Source organism: Lissotriton helveticus, chromosome 8, assembly GCF_964261635.1.
Source record: "Lissotriton helveticus chromosome 8, aLisHel1.1, whole genome shotgun sequence".
NCBI lineage: Eukaryota > Metazoa > Chordata > Amphibia > Caudata > Salamandridae > Lissotriton > Lissotriton helveticus.
The window spans coordinates 206,975,883-206,999,383 of NC_136069.1; the positions used below are offsets into that span (position 1 = coordinate 206,975,883).

Consider the following 23,501-nt stretch of genomic DNA (forward strand, 5'->3'; position numbering starts at 1 on the left):
AAGAGGAAGCCACTTCTGTAGGTGATCTATTTCCTTCGAATTCACCAAGGGAAAGGAGGGTTAGTGCATCGAGTTCTTCGCAAAGCATCCCTTCCGATGACCTTGATACGGATTGGCAGCCACAACTATCTGCGCATTCAAAGGAGAGACATCCCAAGAAGACCATGCTAGGAAAAAGGAAGTTTCCAGGCAGGCTTGAACTTATGGAGGTCGATGTAGGTGAGCAGGATACTGCTGGTGATAAAGACGGGTCTGACACTGTCATCATCACAAGCCTTATTCCTGGTGCAGAGGATGTAGAGACAAACATTTTCACCCTATCCAGAAATGCTGCAATGACTGATGAGCAGGTACCACGCATAACTCCTACACACTCAACACCCACAGTAACACCAGCTCCAATTTTTTCAACAGCGAAGGCCCGGCAGCATCCGACATCCAGCAGAAGCGCCACTTCAACAGAAGGAGGTAGTGGCAGTACTAGGACTGAGCTGTCCCATAGTCAAATTCCACAATCCTCCAGTCCATCCGGCATTGGCAGTGGGTCCTCTTCCTATGGCAGGAGACAAAAGTTTACCTCCCCAGTGTGGGACTTCTTTACGGTTCACCCAGTTCAGGAGAACATTGCTGTATGCACCATTTGTCATGCCAATGTTAGTCGTGGTAAGCTTGGTACAAACTATGGGACTGGAGGCCAAACGACCCATTTGAAAAAAACACACGTGATCAGGTGGGAGAACCACCTTGCAAGCTTAAAAAATGTTAGCACTCGTGTTGGTGGGGATACAGTGGTACAAGGTCCACTCATGGTTGATCAGGAGGTAGAAGAAGAGGGAGACGATGACCTTCTATCTAGGAGTGGTACACAATCGACCCCTGTCGCCAGCACTGGAGTGGTAAAGACCACATCCTCCGCATCTGCAACTTCTCAGTGGCACCAGAGTCAGCTGGAAACACCAAGAAGTGCAAAGTCTGCGATGCAAGGTGGTCCGTCTAGCACAACTCAAAGACATGCAAAGCAGCTTACCATTCCTAGCATGTTAAGGCAGGAGGGAAAGTACGAGCGGAACCACCCAGTAGCACGTTTATACAATGCCAAACTTGCGAAAATGTTAGCACTGGACCTTCTCCCATTTTCATTTGTTGAGGCTGTTGGATTTCTGGAATTAGTGGCAACCCTCTGCCCAAAATGGAACGTTCCCAGTCGCTACTATTTTGCCCGAGTGGCTGTTCCAGCACTACACCACGATGTGCTGGAATTGATTGGGAAAGCCTTACAACAGAGTGTTGTCCATTGTATCCACCTGACAACAGACATGTGGAGCAGTTGCGATGCTACAGATTTCATGTGCATCACCGCACACTGGATCTCTTTTGCAGGTGTTAAAGACAAGTTAACTTCAGGCCTCCGTGACGTTGCTGGAATTTTTAATGATACGCGCAGACATGCAACTATAGCCATGTTTGGTATGGACAAAAGTCATACTGCTGAAAACATTTTGTCTGACTTTAATGACAAGGTCTTTGAATGGCTGAAACCAAGAGGCCTTAAGATTGGTTTTGTTTCCACCGACAATGGCAGTAATGTAGTGAAGGCAATGAGAGAAGGACATTATTTCAGGGTACCCTGTTTGGCACACTGCATAAACTTAGTCGTGCAAGACTTTCTGAAAAATGAAGCCAAAGTCAGCAACATAATGGCCATCTGCAGAAGAATATGCACGCACTTTAACCATTCTTTCAAAGGACGGAAGCTGCTACGGGTCATTCAGCAAGAGCATAGGTTGCCAGTCAAAGCACTGATACATGAGGTCCCAACACGTTGGAACTCAACTTATTTCATGCTTGAGCGTCTCTTTGAGCAGTACATCCCACTGAATGCTTATGTCATGTCAAGAAGATTAGGGGATCCTACTGTTAATCTTAAAGCCCTGACCATTGAGATGTGGCAGTGGGACCTCATTAAATGCATCACAGAGATGCTACAACCCTTTGAGGTCTTCACACGTGCAGTTAGCAGGGAGGACTGTACTATGGGCCAAGCCATCCCATTGTTGTACATGCTTGAGCAACAGGTGAAGGAGGTCTGTGAAACATACGAAGGTGACGAACAAAAAGTTGATGCATATACCTTAGCCAAGGGCTTAGTCAACCGCTTGTGTGAAAATGTAAGGCTCAACAATATTGTGTCAGGTGAACATTACATAACTGCAACAATCTTGGATCCACGGTACAAATTATTTGTCAGCAGTAACGAAGTAATTCCATTTTCAGATGAGGATGTTGACAAGTACAAAACTTCCATAGCTGCGGAAGCTAATGAGTTAGAAACTGAACGGCTGTTACTTAAAGGCCTGCCACTGCCAGCCCAGGCCAGTCCAAGTACTCCTGACGCAAGTTCTTCACAGCGTGAGAGCAGTGCGTCTGCTTTCCAGCAGGCACCAACAGTACCAAAAGCAGCACCTACACGATCTGATTCAGCAGACCCAACCAAAAGCATAACTGCTTTTTTTATACAGAAAGGGATGGGTAAGTCCGTTGCTGTTGCAAAGGGAAAAGAGGACCAGCAAAGCCGAGCACCAATGAACATTGAGCGGATGGTTCAGGCCTATCTGGATGACACAACAGAGGTGTTCATGGAGCAAAGCCCATTGGTCTATTGGTATGAAAGAAGGAGACAGTGGCCAGTGCTGAGCAGGCTGGCGATAAAGTATCTGGCTTGTCCTGTAGCCAGTGTCTCCTCTGAGCGGGTTTTCAGTGCTGCTGGTGCCATTGTCACATCGAAAAGGACTAGTCTCTCCCCCAAAAGCGTGGAGCGGCTGACAATGATAAAAATGAATCAACGCTTCATACCACCAGACTATCAAGTACGTGAATCACCGCCGGATGAAGAAAGCGAGTGTGAAGAAGACGTCCTCACTACTGGGTTACATGACCTACTTCTGTCTGAACGCACAGAGTTTGAGGACGAGCTCCTCTTCCCTGACAACTAGGACAGGTATGTTAAAGGAATGATGCAATGCATTGCATAGGATTGTTTAGCCGACTCTGAGCAAATGTGCATGGAATTAAAGTATGCTAGTAGTAACTTCAGACTCACGTGATGGGCAATTTTCCCATGTTATTTAATAATATAAATTATTTATGCACTTGTGACCCTACTACTACAGGTGCAGTCAGTACTTAATTTATCGTTCGTAGTGCATGTTCATGTTGCACAACGTACATTATTTGGTGAAACAGTCCCCCCTCCACCCCCCCAACAAACACAAATGAACTTCAAATGTTTTCTTGTGAAAATAATATCTTTGTTTTATTTTTATATTTTAATAATGATAATAGAAAAATAAAATATATAACAAATGTAACCCCCTGACCCAGAGCTGTCCCTCCCTACCCTCCCCTAACCCCAACCAAATTTCAACCCAAATGTACACCCCAACTCCCACATCCCACCCACCAACAAAAGGATTAAAAAAGGGGCAAAAAACAGGGTCCATTTCAAAGCCGGCGGGCTTTCAGGTGTTTGTCCACCAGTATTTTGACACGCTCCTCTAGACCGTCCTCCTGCTTCTTCCGCTCCTCCTCCAACTTCGCTACCCGGCGGAGAATCTTTGCTTTGAAAGCACGGCATCTACACTTGCATGCATGTGGTTGTTGTTGTTGTTGTGGGGGGGCCGCCGAAGATGTAACAATGCGGCGGCGGGCGGCTGCCTGACCACGGCGACGTAGTCCTGCAGGCTTGGGGCCCGGGGCATTGGAAGAGGCAGCAGCTGCTGCCGCCGCCTCCTCCTCCTCCTCCTCGGCCTGATCCACCAGCCGGCGGTAGGCCTCTACAATTGCCTGCAGTTTCCGCTGCCGGGCCCGGACTGCCAACTCCTTCCTGGTTGGTTTTTGGGAAGGAGTAACTATAAAGAAAGAAACAGAATTGTTAATCCAAACTCCCCGCAAATCAAGAACACAACATTGATTCAACACATAGTGGGCGGCACAGTAGCACTAGCAAGCAAGCTGAGTACCAGAAATAGTGTTGCGTCTATCTTGAACATTCTACAGCCTCTATTAATTTTTCGGACTTTTTGTCACGGCTTTATGTCTGCCCTATTAGCATGGGTGTACTTCAACGGTCACACACATTAGAACGAACACCTGTCTTTTACATATCTCCTTTTGTTCCGGGAAGGCGGGAACACTCTCAAAGTAACATTAATTAACAGGGGGCAGCTAGTAGCACATGTCTAGTAAAGACTATAATACTTTATACCGCGCAACAAACCTTATTTGGTTTGTGTTTCACCAGCAACGACCCATGCACCCAGTCGTCCCCTCCTTCCCTTGCCTTTGGGTTTGCCCAAAACACCGCAGCTGCTGAGACTATCCACTAACCACCGGTATTGGGTGTGTCTCCCAACCACGCTGGCAGCTGTGTTTTCCCCTTTACATGCTTTAACAACAACCCATGCATCCGACTGCTATCAGGCACTTGCATTACTGTAGTGGTAATGCTTAGCATGCTAATGACAAGTAAAGGTAACATATATTTTCCAGTAGAGTACAGTGAGAAAGTTTTCCCCTCCCACCAAGTAATGCAGATCACTATTGAATGTAACTTACCATCGCCCGCCGCTGTTGGCTCCCCCCCCACTGCTGCTGGTGTAGGTGCCTCTGTTCCTCCTGTCCCCGCCGGGAGCGCTGAAGCAGCGCCGCTGTCCCCGTCGGCACTGGTCGATGGTAAGGGTTCTGCACCTATAAAAATAAGTACGCCTTTTTAGATGGATGCACAGCCCCCTTTGTACTTGTTCACCAAGAATGGAGTTCTTCAAAACAGTTAAGTCCAACGTACGTAATCAGTATGAGTCCACATTGCATAGTACAGCAGAGTCACTACACATATTATTAGCATTCATTGTTATGGTATGGTACCCAAGCTCATCTCATCTGTCCTGCTACTCTAGTCCTTGGAAATTGGAAGTGAACTATGTAACCTTTGTACATCAATGTATCCAGTTTTGCGCATGTGTTAACTCGCAGCTTGTTGCGCAGTACGAGAAGACGCTCTGGGGCAACACATCATTGTTCAATGCATACACCTGAAGAGGTGGGAAAGTAAAAGGGCCCGTATTTAAGTTTTCTATGTGGATTGTGGGATACAGTTTGCTTACAGGTTACACAACTTCTTTTTAGCATGGCTGCATAAAACTGGCATAAATGTATTTAATACTGTCTAACGTGCACCACTTTTGTCATTATTTTTCAGCAGGTGAGAAGATTGCCTTCTACGAAGCGGACATTTCCATAGCTTACAAAAAAAGAGGAATATCTGACCAGTATACGTTGGTGAGAGGTCTCCGATAGTTGCCACATTTCCCTATTGTGCACTAGTAGCTGTACAAATGTTGATTACTTTATTATGCCTGTTTTAACTCTGGATTTTTTCTGGTGGGCCCTTCAACGTATTGGACGGAAGCACTTAAAAACATTGATGTTACTTACTTACTTCTAACAAAATAAAGCTTTTGAATGACCACTTTGACTCTGAAGTTTATTTTCAGTGTCTGTTGTCTTAGAGACTCACACGAGTGAGTGAGCAAAAGGGGGTTTCTTAGGTAACGGTTTGTGTCCTAAAAGCATTCGGCATCTTGGTATTGGGGTTCAGGAGTGTGATTTGAACAATAGACCAATGACTCAGGCCATATAGGCTGACGTTCAGTGAATTGTGCGTTCCTCAGAGTTCTGTGACTGAGGTGTAAGTAAGGTCCAACCTGCCTATCAGTACCAACAACATCCAATTTTCGTGTGCATAGTTACATAGTTGTGTAATATGTATATAACTCCATAGGAGATAGAAGAATACCCACAAGACTAGTAGTGGTATACTAACGTTTACAAAAATACTAGACAAACATCATTCTGGATGCCTACTTGGTTGCTGTCAATTGACAAAGCACTGCAGACACATTACAGAGGAAAAAACAAGCACTGTTGGACTTACTGGGGACAGCAGCAGGATCCTCAGTAGAGGAGCTCTGTGTAACTGGTGGTTCACCCGCCGACTCTGTCCCTGTATTCTGCTTGCCCCTGGATTCTGTGGTTCATGTAAAAATTAAAATAATAAACATAGATAAATACATTGAGTGATGTGAAACATAGACATAATTGCAAATCACACTGCTACAGTGGAACAGAGCCGGAGGCAACAAATCCATGCCAGGGGCCGCAACGCAAATATGTATCCATCCTTAGAGTATTATTACATTAAGGATATCTATTGGTGCGGTGGCCCCTGAAGTTTGGTGCCCCTGTGCAGTTGCACAGCTTGCACATGCCCCCTAGAGCCGGCCCTGGCTGAGGTAAGAAGAACAAAGAAACGTTAGCATTCTTTGCAAGAAAAGGATTCCATTCATGCAGAAGAGAAGGCCGTGAAAAAAATGCTACAATATGCAAACAACGTACAATTAATAATTATCCATCCACCGCTATTTCACTGACGGACAAAGGAAGGACAAGACTCTATTAATAGCATTAACTAACTCCAGTTCTCAGCAATAAAGAAAATCTCACATCAATAAACAGCAACAGCTAGCGCCAAGTTGAAACAACACGCAAGAGCCAGTGAAGAAGAAGAACACTGTCATACAATGACAGTAGATATACCGGAATACATCGCAAATGTAACTAGGGGCAACAGTCATCGCGTTACTTATTCAGCCAATATTTACAAAGATACAATAACAATATTTAGACAACTATATATCTATATATGTATATATATATATATATATATATAATCTATATGTATATAAATATATATATATATATATATATATATATATATATATATATACACACTTTATTTTTGGGGTAGCCACTCACCAAGACCCACAACCTCCACACCAAGCAGGTCCAACAGGTCCTGCTCCCGGTCCAAAATGTCGGCCCAGCGGTGGGACAGCTGATGGTGGGTACGCCGGATACCGGAGCAGCGGAAGACTGCACGGCGCACCTTCGCCCACCGCCGGAGACGCTCTTCAATGTGCTGGTATCCGGAGCCGGGCCTGCCGCCTGCTGCCAAAGTCAAGGGGAGGTGACGTTGGATAAAAAAGACCAGGGCGGCCAACTCCTCCTCCCCAAAAAGTTGGCGGGGCGTCACTCCTGCCGGGCGCATTCTGCCGCAAGGCAGCCTGGTTTTTTTAGGCACAGCCGCCTTGCCCTTTGAGCCGCCGATTCTGCTGGCACCCTTCACCATGGTTCTGGGTGGAGGGGAGAAGGAAAGTTGAAGACAAAAAGGTTAGGGGAAGAAAGAAGAAAGATAAAAGAAGGAAGTAATATAAAACAAGAGAAAAGTTGCAAAAAAAGTGGTAAAAGTAAAAATAAAATGAGAAATATAAACCTAGGCACAGACAGAAATAGGTAAGAAGTAAAGAAAGTTAGAAAAACTGAGGGAAAAGACCAGGATGGAAGAGATAGGAGTGAGATGCTGAAGTAGGCCCAAAACCATAGCCAGAGTGTGAAATCGAAGATGGCTCTGCCCGTCGCGACCGCCGCGGTAAGTTCGCGCGATATTTGACGCGATCACGCACTTTGGCAGTGCGAACGAGAAGATGAGTTCCCGAACATGTCTAACACAACGCGAACACGTTACTTGTGACCCGGAACCGGAAATAAGGGAACGCAAGCGGGCGGGACAAACCTCATTGAGTAACTTAGCGCGCTAGCTATCGCGAGCATGCAGGCAGCGCCCCGAACACGCGCACCGCGCTCCCGAAGACGAAAAACGGCGCGCGAACGGGTCTAGCAACCTACTACGCATGTCCGCGGAGCTACACGTAGCTCGCGGAGTGCAAGTGCGTCTTCGCGTAGCTTCGCGGAGTGCGGCTACGCGAACTACGCCCAGGGTTAATAAATAGGCGAGATTATAGTAAGCGGAAAAGAGAAGTCTACCTAGCTGCGGATCGCGTACAGTTCATGTGAGCTATGCACATGCACATCATCGCCAGCCACATCACACACCACCATTTGTCTGTGCCTCGGCATCAGACTTCAAAGGAATGCGATCCCTCGCCCACGCCACAGCAATGCTGAGAGCTTGGTTTTTCATGCATCCATTTCGCGGGGAAGCCGTGTTTTGTTCGGCGTTCTCTGCATCTTTCTCGCTTTTTTTTCTGGACGAGAGTGAAAGCCTACCATGCTTGTTTACAGTAGCCTTGCTCCTCAAATGCTGTTGCTGTGTTGCCATCTCTCTAGGGACACTCAGCTTGAAAACACTCGACTTGCTAGCTGCAATGCTACATCCGCTATACTTTGCCTCTAGACACGTTGATCCCTCGCAGACTGTGCTGACTCTGCCCCTCCTGATTCTGAAACTGACCAACGCAGTCACCACACAGTCTCTTCTCACTGTCTTATGATATCTGCTGTGCCACCATTTACTTCGGACCCTCACCCTCACACCTCCTCACCCTTACACACCCTCACACCCTCACCCACCCTCACATACCCTCACTCACCCTCACACCCTCACCGTCACACCCTCACACTCACAACCCTCTCACCCTCATCCCCCTTACCCTCACAGCCCTCTCACCCTCACTCACCCTCACCCCCTCACACCCCACACACCCTTACCCTCACACACCCTCACTCTCACACACCCTCACCCTCACACCCCCACACACACCCTCACCCTCATACAGCCTCACCCTCACACACCCTCACCCTCACACCCCTCACTCTCACACAACCTCTCACCCTCACACACCCTCTCACCCTCACACACCCTCTCACCCTCACACCCCCTCACCCTCACACCCCTCACCCTCATACCCCCACACCCTCACCTTCATACACCCTCACTCACCCTCTCACTCTCACTCACCCGCTCACCCTCACACATCCTCTCACCCTCACATACCCTCTTACCCTCACTCCCCCTCACCCTCACACCCCTCACCCTTACACCCCCTCACACCCTCACCCTCCCACCCCCTAACCTTCACACCCCCTAACCCTCACACACCCTCACCCTCACACACCCTCACCCCCATCACCCTCACCCTCCCCACCCTCACCCTCCCTCACCCTCACACCCCCTCACCCTCACACCCTCACACCCTCACCCTTACACACCCTCACACCCTCACCCACCCTCACATACCCTCACTCACCCTCACACCCTCACCGTCACACCCTCACACTCACAACCCTCTCACCCTCATCCCCCTTACCCTCACAGCCCTCTCACCCTCACTCACCCTCACCCCCTCACACCCCACACACCCTTACCCTCACACACCCTCACTCTCACACACCCTCACCCTCACACCCCCACACACACCCTCACCCTCATACAGCCTCACCCTCACACACCCTCACCCTCACACCCCTCACTCTCACACAACCTCTCACCCTCACACACCCTCTCACCCTCACACACCCTCTCACCCTCACACCCCCTCACCCTCACACCCCTCACCCTCATACCCCCACACCCTCACCTTCATACACCCTCACTCACCCTCTCACTCTCACTCACCCGCTCACCCTCACACATCCTCTCACCCTCACATACCCTCTTACCCTCACTCCCCCTCACCCTCACACCCCCTCACCCTTACACCCCCTCACACCCTCACCCTCCCACCCCCTAACCTTCACACCCCCTAACCCTCACACACCCTCACCCTCACACACCCTCACCCCCATCACCCTCACCCTCCCCACCCTCACCCTCCCTCACCCTCACACCCCCTCACCCTCACACCCTCACACCCTCACCCTCACACACCCTCACCCTCACAACCCCACACCCTCACCCTCACAACCCCACACCCTCCCCCTCACACCCCATCACCCTCACACCCCATCACTCTCACTCCCCCTCACCCTCACACACTCACACCCTCACACACCCTCCCCCTCACAACCCCTCACCCTCACACCCCCTCACCCTCACACACCTCCACCCTCACACACCCTCCCCCTCACGCCCCCACACTCTTGCACCCCTCACCCTCACACACCCCTCACCCTCACTCACCCTCACACCCCCTCACTCTCACACCCCATCACTCTCACTCCCCCTCACCCTCACACACTCACACCCTCACACACCCTCCTCCTCACAACCCCTCACCCTCACACCCCCTCACCCTCACACACCTCCACCCTCACACACCCTCACCCTCACACACTCTCACACCCCATCACTCTCACTCCCCCTCACCCTCACACACTCACACCCTCACACACCCTCACACACCCTCCTCCTCACAACCCCTCACCCTCACACCCCCTCACCCTCACACACCTCCACCCTCACACACCCTCACCCTCACACACCCTCACACCCCCTCACACTCACACACCCTCACAATCCCCCCTCACACACCCTCACACTCCCCCTCCCCCTCACACCCCCTCACTCTCACCCTCTCACACCCCCACATACCCTCACCCCCCACACACCCTCACACTCACACACCCTCACCCTCACACACCCTCACCCTCAAACCCCCTCACCCTCACTTACCCTCACCCTCACACCCCCACACCCTCACACACCCTCACACACCCTCACTCACCCTCACATACCCTCTTACCCTCACACACCCTCTCAACCTCACACACCCTCTCACCCCCTCACCCTCACACCCCCTCACACCCTCACCCTCATACACACCTCACACAACCTCTCACCCTCACACACCCTCTCACCCTCACACCCCCTCACCCTCACACCCCCTCACCCTCATACCCCCTCACACACCCTCATCCTCACACACCCTCATCCTCGTCACCCTCACCCTCACACCCCCCTCATCCTCACACACCCACACCCCTCACCCCCTCACCCTCACACCCCCTCACCCCCTCTCACCCTCACACACCCTCACTCGCCCTCACCCCCTCACACCCCCTCACGCTCACACCCCCTCACCCTCACACCCTCACCCTCACACCCCCTCACCCTCACACACCCTCACTCACACACCCTCACCCTCACACCCCCTCACCCTCATACCCCCTCACCCTCACACCCTCTCACCCTCACACACCCTCACCCTCACTCACCCTAACTCACCCTCACACACACTCACACACCCTCACCAGCATAGCATAACAAAACATAGCAGAGCATAACAAAACACAGCATAGCATAGCATAACAAAAATAGCATAGGATAGCAAAACATAGCATATCATAACAAAACAGAGCATAGGATAGGATAGCAAAACATTGCATAACAAAACAAAACATAGCATAGCAAAAAACAACAAAGCATAGCATAACAAAACACAACAAAACATAGCATAGCATAACAAAACAGCATAGCATTACATAACAAAGCATAGCAAAACAAAACATAGCATAGTATAACAAAACATAGCACAGCATAACAAAACACAACAAAACATAGCAGAACAAAACAAAACATAGCTTAACAAAGCATAGCATAATAAAACACAACAAAACATAGCATAACACAACATGGCATATCATAACAAAGCATGGCATAGCAAAACACAACAAACCATAGCATAGCATAACAAAACACAACAAAACATAGCATAGCATAACAAAACAAAGCATAGGATAGCAAAACTAAACATAGCATAACAAAACAAAGCATAGGATAGCAAAACAAAGCATAGGATAGCAAAACAAAGCATAGCATAGCATCATAAAACATAGCATAACATAACAAAACATAGCATAACAAAACACAACACATAGCATCACAAAACATAGCAAAACACAACAAAACATAGCATAGCTTAACAAAACACAACAAAAGATAGCATAGCAAAACAAAACATATAATAGCATAGCAAAATTAGCATACCAAATACAAGAAAACATAGCACAGCATAGCATAACAAAACATAGCATAGCAAAACAAAGCATAGCATAATAAAACACAACAAAACATAGCATAGCATAACAAAACATAGCATAGCATAACAAAGCATAGCATAGCAAAACATAACATAGCATAGCATAACAAAACATAGCATGGCATAAAAAACACAGCATAGCATAGCATAACAAATCAAAGCATAGGATAGCAAAACATAGGATAGCAAAACAAAACATAGCATACCAGCATCACTCCGCACCACCACAGCATCACTCAGGGGCACCACAACATCACTATGTGCCACCACAGCATCATTGAACGCCACAGCATCACTCGTTCGCCATCACAACATCACTCAGCGCCACCACAGCATCAATCTGTGCAACCTTTCAACAACACCTGGTTCAAATATGTTCTCTCAATGTTTCAAGCTTTATTACAAATGTAGCAAAAAGATGTTAATATTTCACTTCTGTTCTTGGATTTTCGTCACAATAAAATACACTGAACATAATCTTCACAAAAGTTATTTACAAAACTTTAAGCTTTTGACATTATACATTACAATACCTTTTATATAAGTATTAATTATTGAAAAAAAATTAAAAGCCATTGTTATTTGTAATATCAATACATGTAAGTCACGTACATACAACACATATTGCATTACAAATGCTATAGGTGTCACATTTGCGAAAGTTATAACTATTGGAATTTTAAATGCCAAAGCTATTAATTTCGCTATTTTTAAAAACAAAACATAAATAAAAAATGTGTCGTTTACAATACCAATAGCTCAAACTTTCCTAATGCGAGACCTATTGCATTGCAAATGCTTGTTTTCCAGGCGTCCAGATTCACGGTGGAGGGATGCTAAGGTGTTGCACGAGCTAGGATGCTGCTGGCAAAGATTGAGGCATCAGCTGGACCGGAACAAGTAGGTTTTCACCAGAGATGCTTCTTTCTCTCTCTCTGAGAGACTCAAGGCCAAGCGAGGAACCTGGCTTGTGATCAGCCTTTATAGGACCGTGTTCAAGATGGCGGTCATCAAGATAATCTTGCAAAACCCAGGATATATTTTCAGCGTGGAGAGACTAACTATGGCACTATGGAGACTTTAACTAATGGCACAGATATCACATGAAATATGCACCTTTAGGCAGAGGTACATCCATAAAGGTGATCATGGGTGCGTTAATTATGAAACACTTGCAAGATCGATGTGGGAGTCAGAGTCTGGGGACTGCACAAGAGGTGGAGGTGGGCCAGGATCTGAGGACAGATTGATCGGGTATTCTTTTTTAGGGCCATGGGATGCGATGCAGAAAGCAAAGGAGGGCAGCAGTGTTTGATAGAAACAGAGCTGTTTTTTTTAATTGAAGTCTTTATTTAAAGAAAATAGGGGATCAAGCTTCAAGTTTAAGTTTATTTGATGTAGTTCTTGACTGAGAACAAATGTTAAAAGAATAACATTACATTTAAAATAGTAAAATGTAATTCTAGTACAAAATTAAAATAGATTTTAAAAATGTTAACATGTAACACACAAATTCGATAGACGGTGCCTTACAAAGCGAAATCAGGTTCTGAACCGAATTAATTTTACATTTTGTTTGAATTGATTGTATAAACCTCTTTCTAGCTTCTACAACAGTCCAGTTTGGGCAGACAAACAACAAGTGTTCCAAATCTTGCACCCCGCCATTACACGGATAACAGGAACAACTAGCTTTTTCCTTTGAAGACCACTTGAAAGTGAATGATTTTAGAGGAAGTATCCCGAGACGGAGTAATATAGTGCTTCGTCTGACTCCATGCTTTAAATTAAAATAAACATACTTCTGCACTTTCTTATATTCAATTGTTTCAGCGTATTGTTTATACAGTAGCAATTTGGAGCAGTGTTGGATATCAAGATCGAAGCTTAACCTAGATGTTAAATGTTTTTTAAAAAGCTTCCAGTGAGCAGGAGTCCAAGATTGCAACAAGTCAATAGTAACATTTAATATTTTAAAAGCAATAGATACATTTCTGTTGAAGACATAATTCGGAGATCCTTGTTCAAATGTCTCTATTTTTAGTAGGGATCGTAGGGTGCCTTGGTCCGCATGGATAAGATTGTATGCCCATTTTATAAAATGATGTTATTAAATGAAGAAGGTTAGCCGGAATTCACATTTTTCTAAGTTTTCTCCAAAGTATTGCTCTATCCACCCTGTCAAATGCAGTTTTAAAGTCGACAAAGACTGCTTAAACAACCTGTGACTTTAAGGTGACATATTTATCTATTATTGTTTGCAGCGCTGCAATGTTGTCAGTGACAGAGTATTTTTGCCTAAACCCTGCTTGATTCAAGGCAATAGAACCTGTTGAAAATGCCCACTCTTTAAGATGTTTTAAAACACTTGCCGCAAAGATGTTCTCAGTTGCATCCAGGAGAGCGATCTGCTGGTAGTTACATGGGAGCATCCTGGAGCCCTTCTTATAAATTGGGATAACAATGCTCCCCTTCCAAGATTTTGGAATTTCACCAGTTTCAAAGCTTTGGAAAAAAGGGAAGCTAAAAACGTGGGGTTACTTTGGAGAACCTTAATTGGAATTCGGTCCGGACCCATTGCTGCCAACGTTCTTGCCTTTTTTATGTAGTATTCAATTTGAAGAGGAGATGGAGCTCCGTTATCTGAAATGTTTTTTCCTAGCTTACTTGACACTAGAGTCGAACTTTCTATCCTCTCATTTGATTTATAAAGGTTGGTTAAATATATTTCCCATTCTGATGGGGAGACTGGAATGGCTTGTAGCGGGTTTTTGTGCCTGTTTCCTTGGCAATGATATTCCAATAGGAACGTTTATTATTTAGTTATTGCAGCAATCTGTATGTCCACCCATTTTGTATCCTGTATTTTTTTGCTTTTTCTTCCTTCTCCCTCCTGCGACAAATTTTTAAAATATTCATTTTGCATTGTCTTACTTCAGAGAATTGAAGGAATTGTGTACTTATTAGTTTATTTAATTCAGTTTCACCTATGTCTAAGTTCCGTCTTGTTTTTTGCTGATATTGTAATTTGTTGGTTTAGAGAATCCAGCCAGGATTGCACCAATTTATTGGTGACTGCTTCAATCAATCAATCATTTGTGTAGCACACTACTTAACTGTGAGGGTCTCAAGGCACTGAGGAGGGGGGGTGCAGCTACTGCTCGAACAGCCAGGTCTTGAGGAGTCTCCTGATGGTCAGCAGGTCTAGGGTCTGCCATAGGCGGGCAGGGATGGTGTTCCACATCTTGGCGGCGAGGTGGGAGCAAAAAGTAATGTCCCAGAATGTGAAACCCGCAAGGCACACAAATTACAATCCCAAGAACACAAAACCTGAGGCAGAGTCGGGTGCGAGGCTCAAACACTGCTCAAGAGGGACTGCGGGCGAGCACTAACTGGTGAAGCTGCCGGGGGGAGTGCTGCCTGGACTGGAGGTCAAGGCTTACACCTGCTTCAAAAGTAGTTATCGGATTTGTTGAATGAAGGATCTCTAATGATTGTGCCATCTCAATAACGGTAGTAATTTTGTTTTGTAAGTGTTCTCAAATTCCATATCAGCCGCCCTTGGACCTGGTTCACCAGTAGTGTACTTTGTAAATACATGATGTGCCCTGGAGATGTTGGTTTCAGTCTTAACACTGTTGTTAAGTGTAATATAATATTAATATTTAAGTGTGAGACTGATCCAAACAAATCTTGGCTACAAATCATATAATATAATTGAAGTATTAAAATTGCCTTTTCTTGTGCAAGATGAAGGAAGATCACCTTCTATACTGCCATTTAATATTACTCCGTTAAGCACTGGAAGTGAGGATAATAGTATGTTCCCTCTTTTATCTGCATTACTGCCTGTGGGAAATTGGGATTGCCAAGGCTTCCTCTTGTTTGCCATTAACCCATTTTTAGGTCTCGCCTACGCAACGAGCATGCGCTGCATAGAAGAGGACCTCATGTAATCGACTTGTTTTTTGGGCCAAAAAAGTGCACGCGTTCCATTGCCATCAATGCAACACGTGCACGTGAGGCGATCTACTTGCGGGAGCGCACGCCGCCAAATGGCAGCAATTATTGCTCCACAAGTGCAGGCCCCCCTCCTCCCCCCTGCAGCCGCGCGAGCTTGTTCTCCCAGGCTTTTGTTCTTTTCTTGTGATCTTTCGAGTCCTCCATGCCTGCACGCAGAGCGCAGGGCTATTGTTGATGTCTTCCTGTACTAACACCCTGGGTGTTTCCAGTTAAGCCAGAGGAGATGAAGGAGGGGCACTGGGGGGCTTGCGGGGATATTCTTGGCACCATGAACGCCAATGGCGTGATAATAAACGTGGGAACATTCTTGGCACCGTGAAAGCCGATGGTGTGATAAACTCGAACCCTATCGGATTAAGGACATTCATGTAGGAATTTAATTATAACTATTTTCCTATTTACATCATACAGTTGTGATAATGCGTGTGTTGAGGCAATTACTGATCACAGTGGCTGGTGTAATTGTGCGTGTGTATGTACGTGTGGGTGTGCGTGTGTACAAAAAGTAGTGATATCGCACGTGTGCATATAAACATTACATTTGTGATATTGTTTGTGAGCATGCTGGTCACAGCGGTGATTGTGTGTCTGCGTCTCTGTGTGTTTTATTGCGATTCTATACTCGTAATAACACTTAAAAAGAAAGAGTGAGCATACACTCCAAATACCACTCAGTGCCACATAATTACACGCCACATAATTACACCGCACTCAATGCAACATACACTCCAAATACCACTCAGTGCCACATAGTTACACGCCACATAATTGCAAGCACTCAATGCAACATACACTCCAAAAACCACTCAGTGCAACATAATTGCACGCCACATTACATGCCACATAATTACACTGCACTCAATGCAACATACACTCCAAATCCCACTCAGTGCCACATAATTACACACCACATAATTACACTGCACTCAATGCAACATAGACTCCAAATCGCACTCAGTGCCACATAATTACATGCCACATAATTACACAGCACTCAATGCAGCTTACACTCCAAATACCACTCAGTGCCACATAATTACACACCACATAATTACACTCTACTGAATGCAACACACACTTCACACAATACCACTCATTGCCACATAATTTTATGCTATATAATTACACTGCACTCAATTCAACATACACGCCAAACAATACTAGTGCACATAATTACATGCCACACAATTACACTCTACTGAATAAAACATACACTCTACACAATACCACTCAGTGCCACATAATTATATGCTACATAATAAAACTGCGCTCAACGCAACATACACTCCAAATACCACTCAGTGCCACATAATTATACGCCGCACAATTACACTGCACTCAATGCAAAATACACTCCAAATACCACTCAGTGCCACATAATTACATGCCACATAATTACACTGCACTCAATGCAGCATACACTCCAGAAACCACTCAGTGCCACATAATTACATGCCACATAATTACACTGCACTCAATGCAGCATACACTCCAGAAACCACTCAGTGCCACATAATTACACGCCACATAATTACACTGCACTCAATGCAACATACACTCCAAAAACCACTCAGTGCCACATAATTACATGCCACATAATTACACTGCACTCAATGCAACATACACTCCAAAACCCACTCAGTGCCACATAAATACACGCCACATAATTACGCAGCACTCAATGCAACATACACTCCAAATACTACTCAGTGCCACATAATTACACACAACCCTATTTACACTGCACTCAATGCAACATACACCCCAAATACCACTTAGTGCCACATAGTTACAGCAGTCAATGCAATATACACTCCAAATACCACTCAGTGCGACATAGTTATATGCAACATAATTACACTGCACTCAATGCAACATACACTCCAAACAATACCACTCAGTGCCACATAATTACAAGCCACACAATTACTCTCTACTGAATATAACATAGACTCCACACAATACCACTCAGTGCCACATAATTATGTGCTACATAATTACACTGCGCTCAACGCAACATACACTCCAAATACCAATCAGTGCCGCATACTTACACGCCCCATAATTACACCGCACTCAATGCAACATACACTCCAAATACCACTCAGTGCAACATAATTACACGCCACATAATTACACTGCACTCAATGCAACATACACTCCAAATACCACTCAGTGCCACATAATTACACGCCACATAATTACACTGCACTCAATGCAACACACACTCCAAATACCACTCAGTGCCACATAATTACACGCCACATAATTACACAACATTCAATGCAGCATACACTCCAAATACCACTCAGTGCCACATAATTACATGCCAAATAATCACACTGCACTCAATGCAAAACACACTCCAAATACCACTAAGTGCCACATAATTACATGCCACATAATTACACAGCACTCAATGCAGCTTACACTCCAAATACCACTCAGTGCCACATAATTACACTGCACTCAATGCAACATACACTCCAAATCCCACTCAGTGCCACATAATTACACACCACATAATTACACTGCACTCAATGTAACATAGACTCCAAATCGCACTCAGTGCCACATAATTACACGCCACATAATTACACAGCACTCAATGCAACATACACTCCAAATACCACTCAGTGCCACATAATTACACACCACATAATTACACTCTACTGAATGCAACACACACTTCACACAATACCACTCATTGCCACATAATTTTATGCTATATAATTACACTACACTCAACTCAACTTACACTCCAAACAATACTAGTGCACATAATTACATGCCACACAATTACACTCTACTGAATAAAACATACACTCTACACAATACCACTCAGTGCCACATAATTATATGCTACATAATAAAACTGCGCTCAACGCAACATACACTCCAAATACCACTCAGTGCCAAATAATTATATGCCGCACAATTACACTGCACTCAATGCAAAATACACTCCAAATACCACTCAGTGCCACATAATTACATGCCACATAATTACACTGCACTCAATGCAGCATACACTCCAGAAACCACTCAGTGCCACATAATTACACGCCACATAATTACACTGCACTCAATGCAACATACACTCCAAAACCCACTCAGTGCCACATATTTACACGCCACATAATTACACAGCACTCAATGCAACATACACTCCAAATACCAATCAGTGCCACATAATTACACGCCCCATAATTACACCGCACTCAATGCAACATACACTCCAAATACTACTCAGTGCCACATAATTACACACAACCCTATTTACACTGCACTCAATGCAACATACACCCCAAATACCACTTAGTGCCACATAGTTACAGCAGTCAATGCAATATACACTCCAAATACCACTCAGTGCGACATAGTTATATGCAACATAATTACACTGCACTCAATGCAACATACACTCCAAACAATACCACTCAGTGCCACATAATTACAAGCCACACAATTACTCTCTACTGAATATAACATAGACTCCACACAATACCACTCAGTGCCACATAATTATGTGCTACATAATTACACTGCGCTCAACGCAACATACACTCCAAATACCAATCAGTGCCACATACTTACACGCCCCATAATTACACCGCACTCAATGCAACATACACTCCAAATACCACTCAGTGCAACATAATTAGACGCCACATAATTACACTGCACTCAATGCAACATACACTCCAAATACCACTCAGTGCCACATAATTACACGCCACATAATTACACTGCACTCAATGCAACACACACTCCAAATACCACTCAGTGCCACATAATTACACGCCACATAATTACACAACATTCAATGCAGCATACACTCCAAATACCACTCAGTGCCACATAATTACATGCCAAATAATCACACTGCACTCAATGCAAAACACACTCCAAATACCACTAAGTGCCACATAATTACATGCCACATAATTACACAGCACTCAATGCAGCTTACACTCCAAATACCACTCAGTGCCACATAATTACACTGCACTCAATGCAACATACACTCCAAATCCCACTCAGTGCCACATAATTACACACCACATAATTACACTGCACTCAATGTAACATAGACTCCAAATCGCACTCAGTGCCACATAATTACACGCCACATAATTACACAGCACTCAATGCAACATACACTCCAAATACCACTCAGTGCCACATAATTACACACCACATAATTACACTCTACTGAATGCAACACACACTTCACACAATACCACTCATTGCCACATAATTTTATGCTATATAATTACACTACACTCAACTCAACTTACACTCCAAACAATACTAGTGCACATAATTACATGCCACACAATTACACTCTACTGAATAAAACATACACTCTACACAATACCACTCAGTGCCACATAATTATATGCTACATAATAAAACTGCGCTCAACGCAACATACACTACAAATACCACTCAGTGCCAAATAATTATATGCCGCACAATTACACTGCACTCAATGCAAAATACACTCCAAATACCACTCAGTGCCACATAATTACATGCCACATAATTACACTGCACTCAATGCAGCATACACTCCAGAAACCACTCAGTGCCACATAATTACACGCCACATAATTACACTGCACTCAATGCAACATACACTCCAAAACCCACTCAGTGCCACATATTTACACGCCACATAATTACACAGCACTCAATGCAACATACACTCCAAATACCAATCAGTGCCACATAATTACACGCCCCATAATTACACCGCACTCAATGCAACATACACTCCAAATACCACTCAGTGCCACATAGTTCCACGCCACATATTTGCTGCGCACTCAAAGCAACATACTCTCCAAATACCACTCAGCGCCACATAGTTACACGCCACATAATTGCACTGTACTCAATTCAGCTTACACTCTAAATACCAGTCAGTACTACATAGTTACATGCCATATAATTACACTGCACTCAATGCAACATACACTCCAAATACCACTCAGTGTCAAAAAGTTACACACCACATAATTACACTGCACTCAATGCAACATACACTCCAATTACCACTCAGTACCACATAGTTACACGCCACATAATTACACGCCACAAATTAAAATGCACTCAATGCAACATACACTCCAAATACCACTCAGTGCCACATAGTTACAAACCACATAATTACACTGCACTCAATGCAACATACACTCCAAATACCACTCAGTGGCACATAGTTACACACCACATAATTACACTGCACTCAATGCATCGTACACTCCAAATACCACTCAGTGCCACATAATTACATGCCACATAATTACACGACACTCAATGCAACATACACTCCAAATACCACTCAGTGCCACATAATTATATGCTACATAATACACTGCGTTCAACGCAACATATACTCCAAATACCAATCAGTGCCACATAATTACACGCCACATAATTACACTGCACTCAATGCAACACACACTCCAAATATCACTTAGTGCCACATAATTACACGCCACATAATTACACTGCACTCAATGCAACATACACTCCAAATACCACTCAATACCACATAATTACACACCACATAATTACACTGCACTCAATGCAACATATACTCCAAATACCACTCAGTGCCACATAATTACACCCCACATAATTACACAGCATTCAATGCAGCATACACTCCAAATACCACTCAGTGCCACATAATTACATGCCACATAATCACACTGCACTCAATGCAACATACACTCCAAATCCAACTCAGTGCCACATAATAACACACCACATAATTACACTGCACTCAATGCAACATATACTCCAAATCCCACTCAGTGCCACATAATTACACAGCACTCAATGCAGCATACACTCCAAATACCACTCAGTGCCATATAATTACACGCCACATAATCACACTGCACTCAATGCAACATACACTCCAAATCCCACTCAGTGCCACATAATTACATGCCACATAATTACACTGCACTATATGCAACATACACTCCAAATCCCACTCAGTGCCACATAATTACACACCACATAATTACACTGCACTCAATGCAACATAGACTCCAAATCGCACTCAGTGCCACATAATTACACGCCACATAATTACACAGCACTCACTGCAACATACACTCCAAATACCACTCAGTGCCACATAATTACACACCACATAATTGCACTCTACTGAATGCAACACACACTTCACACAATACCACTCATTGCCACATAATTTATGCTATATAATTACACTGCACTCAATGCAACATACACTCCAAACAATACCAGTGCACATAATTACATGCCACACAATTACACTCTAATGAATACAATATACACTCTACACAATACCACTCAGTGCCACATAATTATATGCTACATAATAAAACTGCGCACAACGCAACATACACTCCAAATACCACTCAGTGCCACATAATTATACGCCGCACAGTTACACTGCACTCAATGCAACATACACTCCAAATACCACTCAGTGCCACATAATTACATGCCACATAATTACACTGCACTCAATGCAACACACACTCCAAAACCCACTCAGTGTCACAAAATTACACAGCACTCAATGTAACTTACACTCCAAATACTACTCAGTGCCACATAATTACACCCCATATAATTACACTGCACTCAATGCAACATACACTCCAAATCCCACTCAGTGCCACATAATTACACGCCACATAATTATACAGCACTCAATGCAATATACACCCCAAATACCACTCAGTACCACATAGTTATATGCAACTTAATTACACTGCACTCAATGCAACATACAATCCAAATACCAATCAGTGTAACATAATAACACACCACATAATTACACTCTACTGAATGCAACACACACTCCACACAATACCACTCAGTACCACATAATGATATGCTACATAATTACACTGCACTTAATGCAACATACACTCCAAACAATACCACTCAGTGCCACATAATTACAAGCCACACAATTACTCTCTATTGAATATAACATAGACTCCACATAATACCACTCAGTGCCACATAATTATGTGCTACATAATTACACTGCGCTCAGCGCAACATACACTCCAAATACCACTCAGTGCCACATAATTACACGCCACATAATTACTCTGCACTCAATGCAACATACACTCCAAGTACTACTCGGTACCACATATTACACGCCACATAATTACACTCCACTGAATGCAACATACACTCCACACAATACCACTCAGTGCCACATAATTATGTTACATAATTACACTGCACTCAATGCAACATACACTCCAAATACCTCTCAGTGCCACATGATTACACACCACATAATTACACTCTACTAAATGCAACATACACTCCACACAATACCACTCAGTGCCACATAATTATATGCTACATAATTATACTGCACTCAATGCAACATACACCCCAAATACCACTCAGTGCCCCATAATTACACTCTACTGAATGCAACATACACTCCACACAATACCACTCAGTGCCACATAATTATATGCTACACAAATATACTGCACTGAATGCAAAATGCACTCCACACCATGACACAATTTCACTAAGCAT

At 44.5% G+C, this 23,501-nt stretch overlaps 1 protein-coding gene across 1 annotated transcript; it reads left to right on the forward strand.

Moving 5' to 3' along the window:
* The first annotated feature begins 1,824 nt into the window (after positions 1-1,824).
* Positions 1,825-5,525, forward strand: LOC144772524 (putative protein ZBED10P). The gene is made up of 2 exons (XM_078656927.1): positions 1,825-2,998; positions 5,261-5,525. Exon 1 carries the CDS (start codon positions 1,842-1,844, stop codon positions 2,991-2,993), a length of 1,152 nt encoding a protein of 383 aa, XP_078513053.1. The 5' UTR covers positions 1,825-1,841; the 3' UTR covers positions 2,994-2,998; positions 5,261-5,525.
* Positions 5,526-23,501: the final 17,976 nt, after the last annotated feature.

Excerpts from the sequence above, each read along its gene's own strand:
- LOC144772524 (XM_078656927.1), top strand. The coding sequence starts at position 1,842 with ATGCTTGAGCGTCTCTTTGAGCAGTACATCCCACTGAATGCTTATGTC.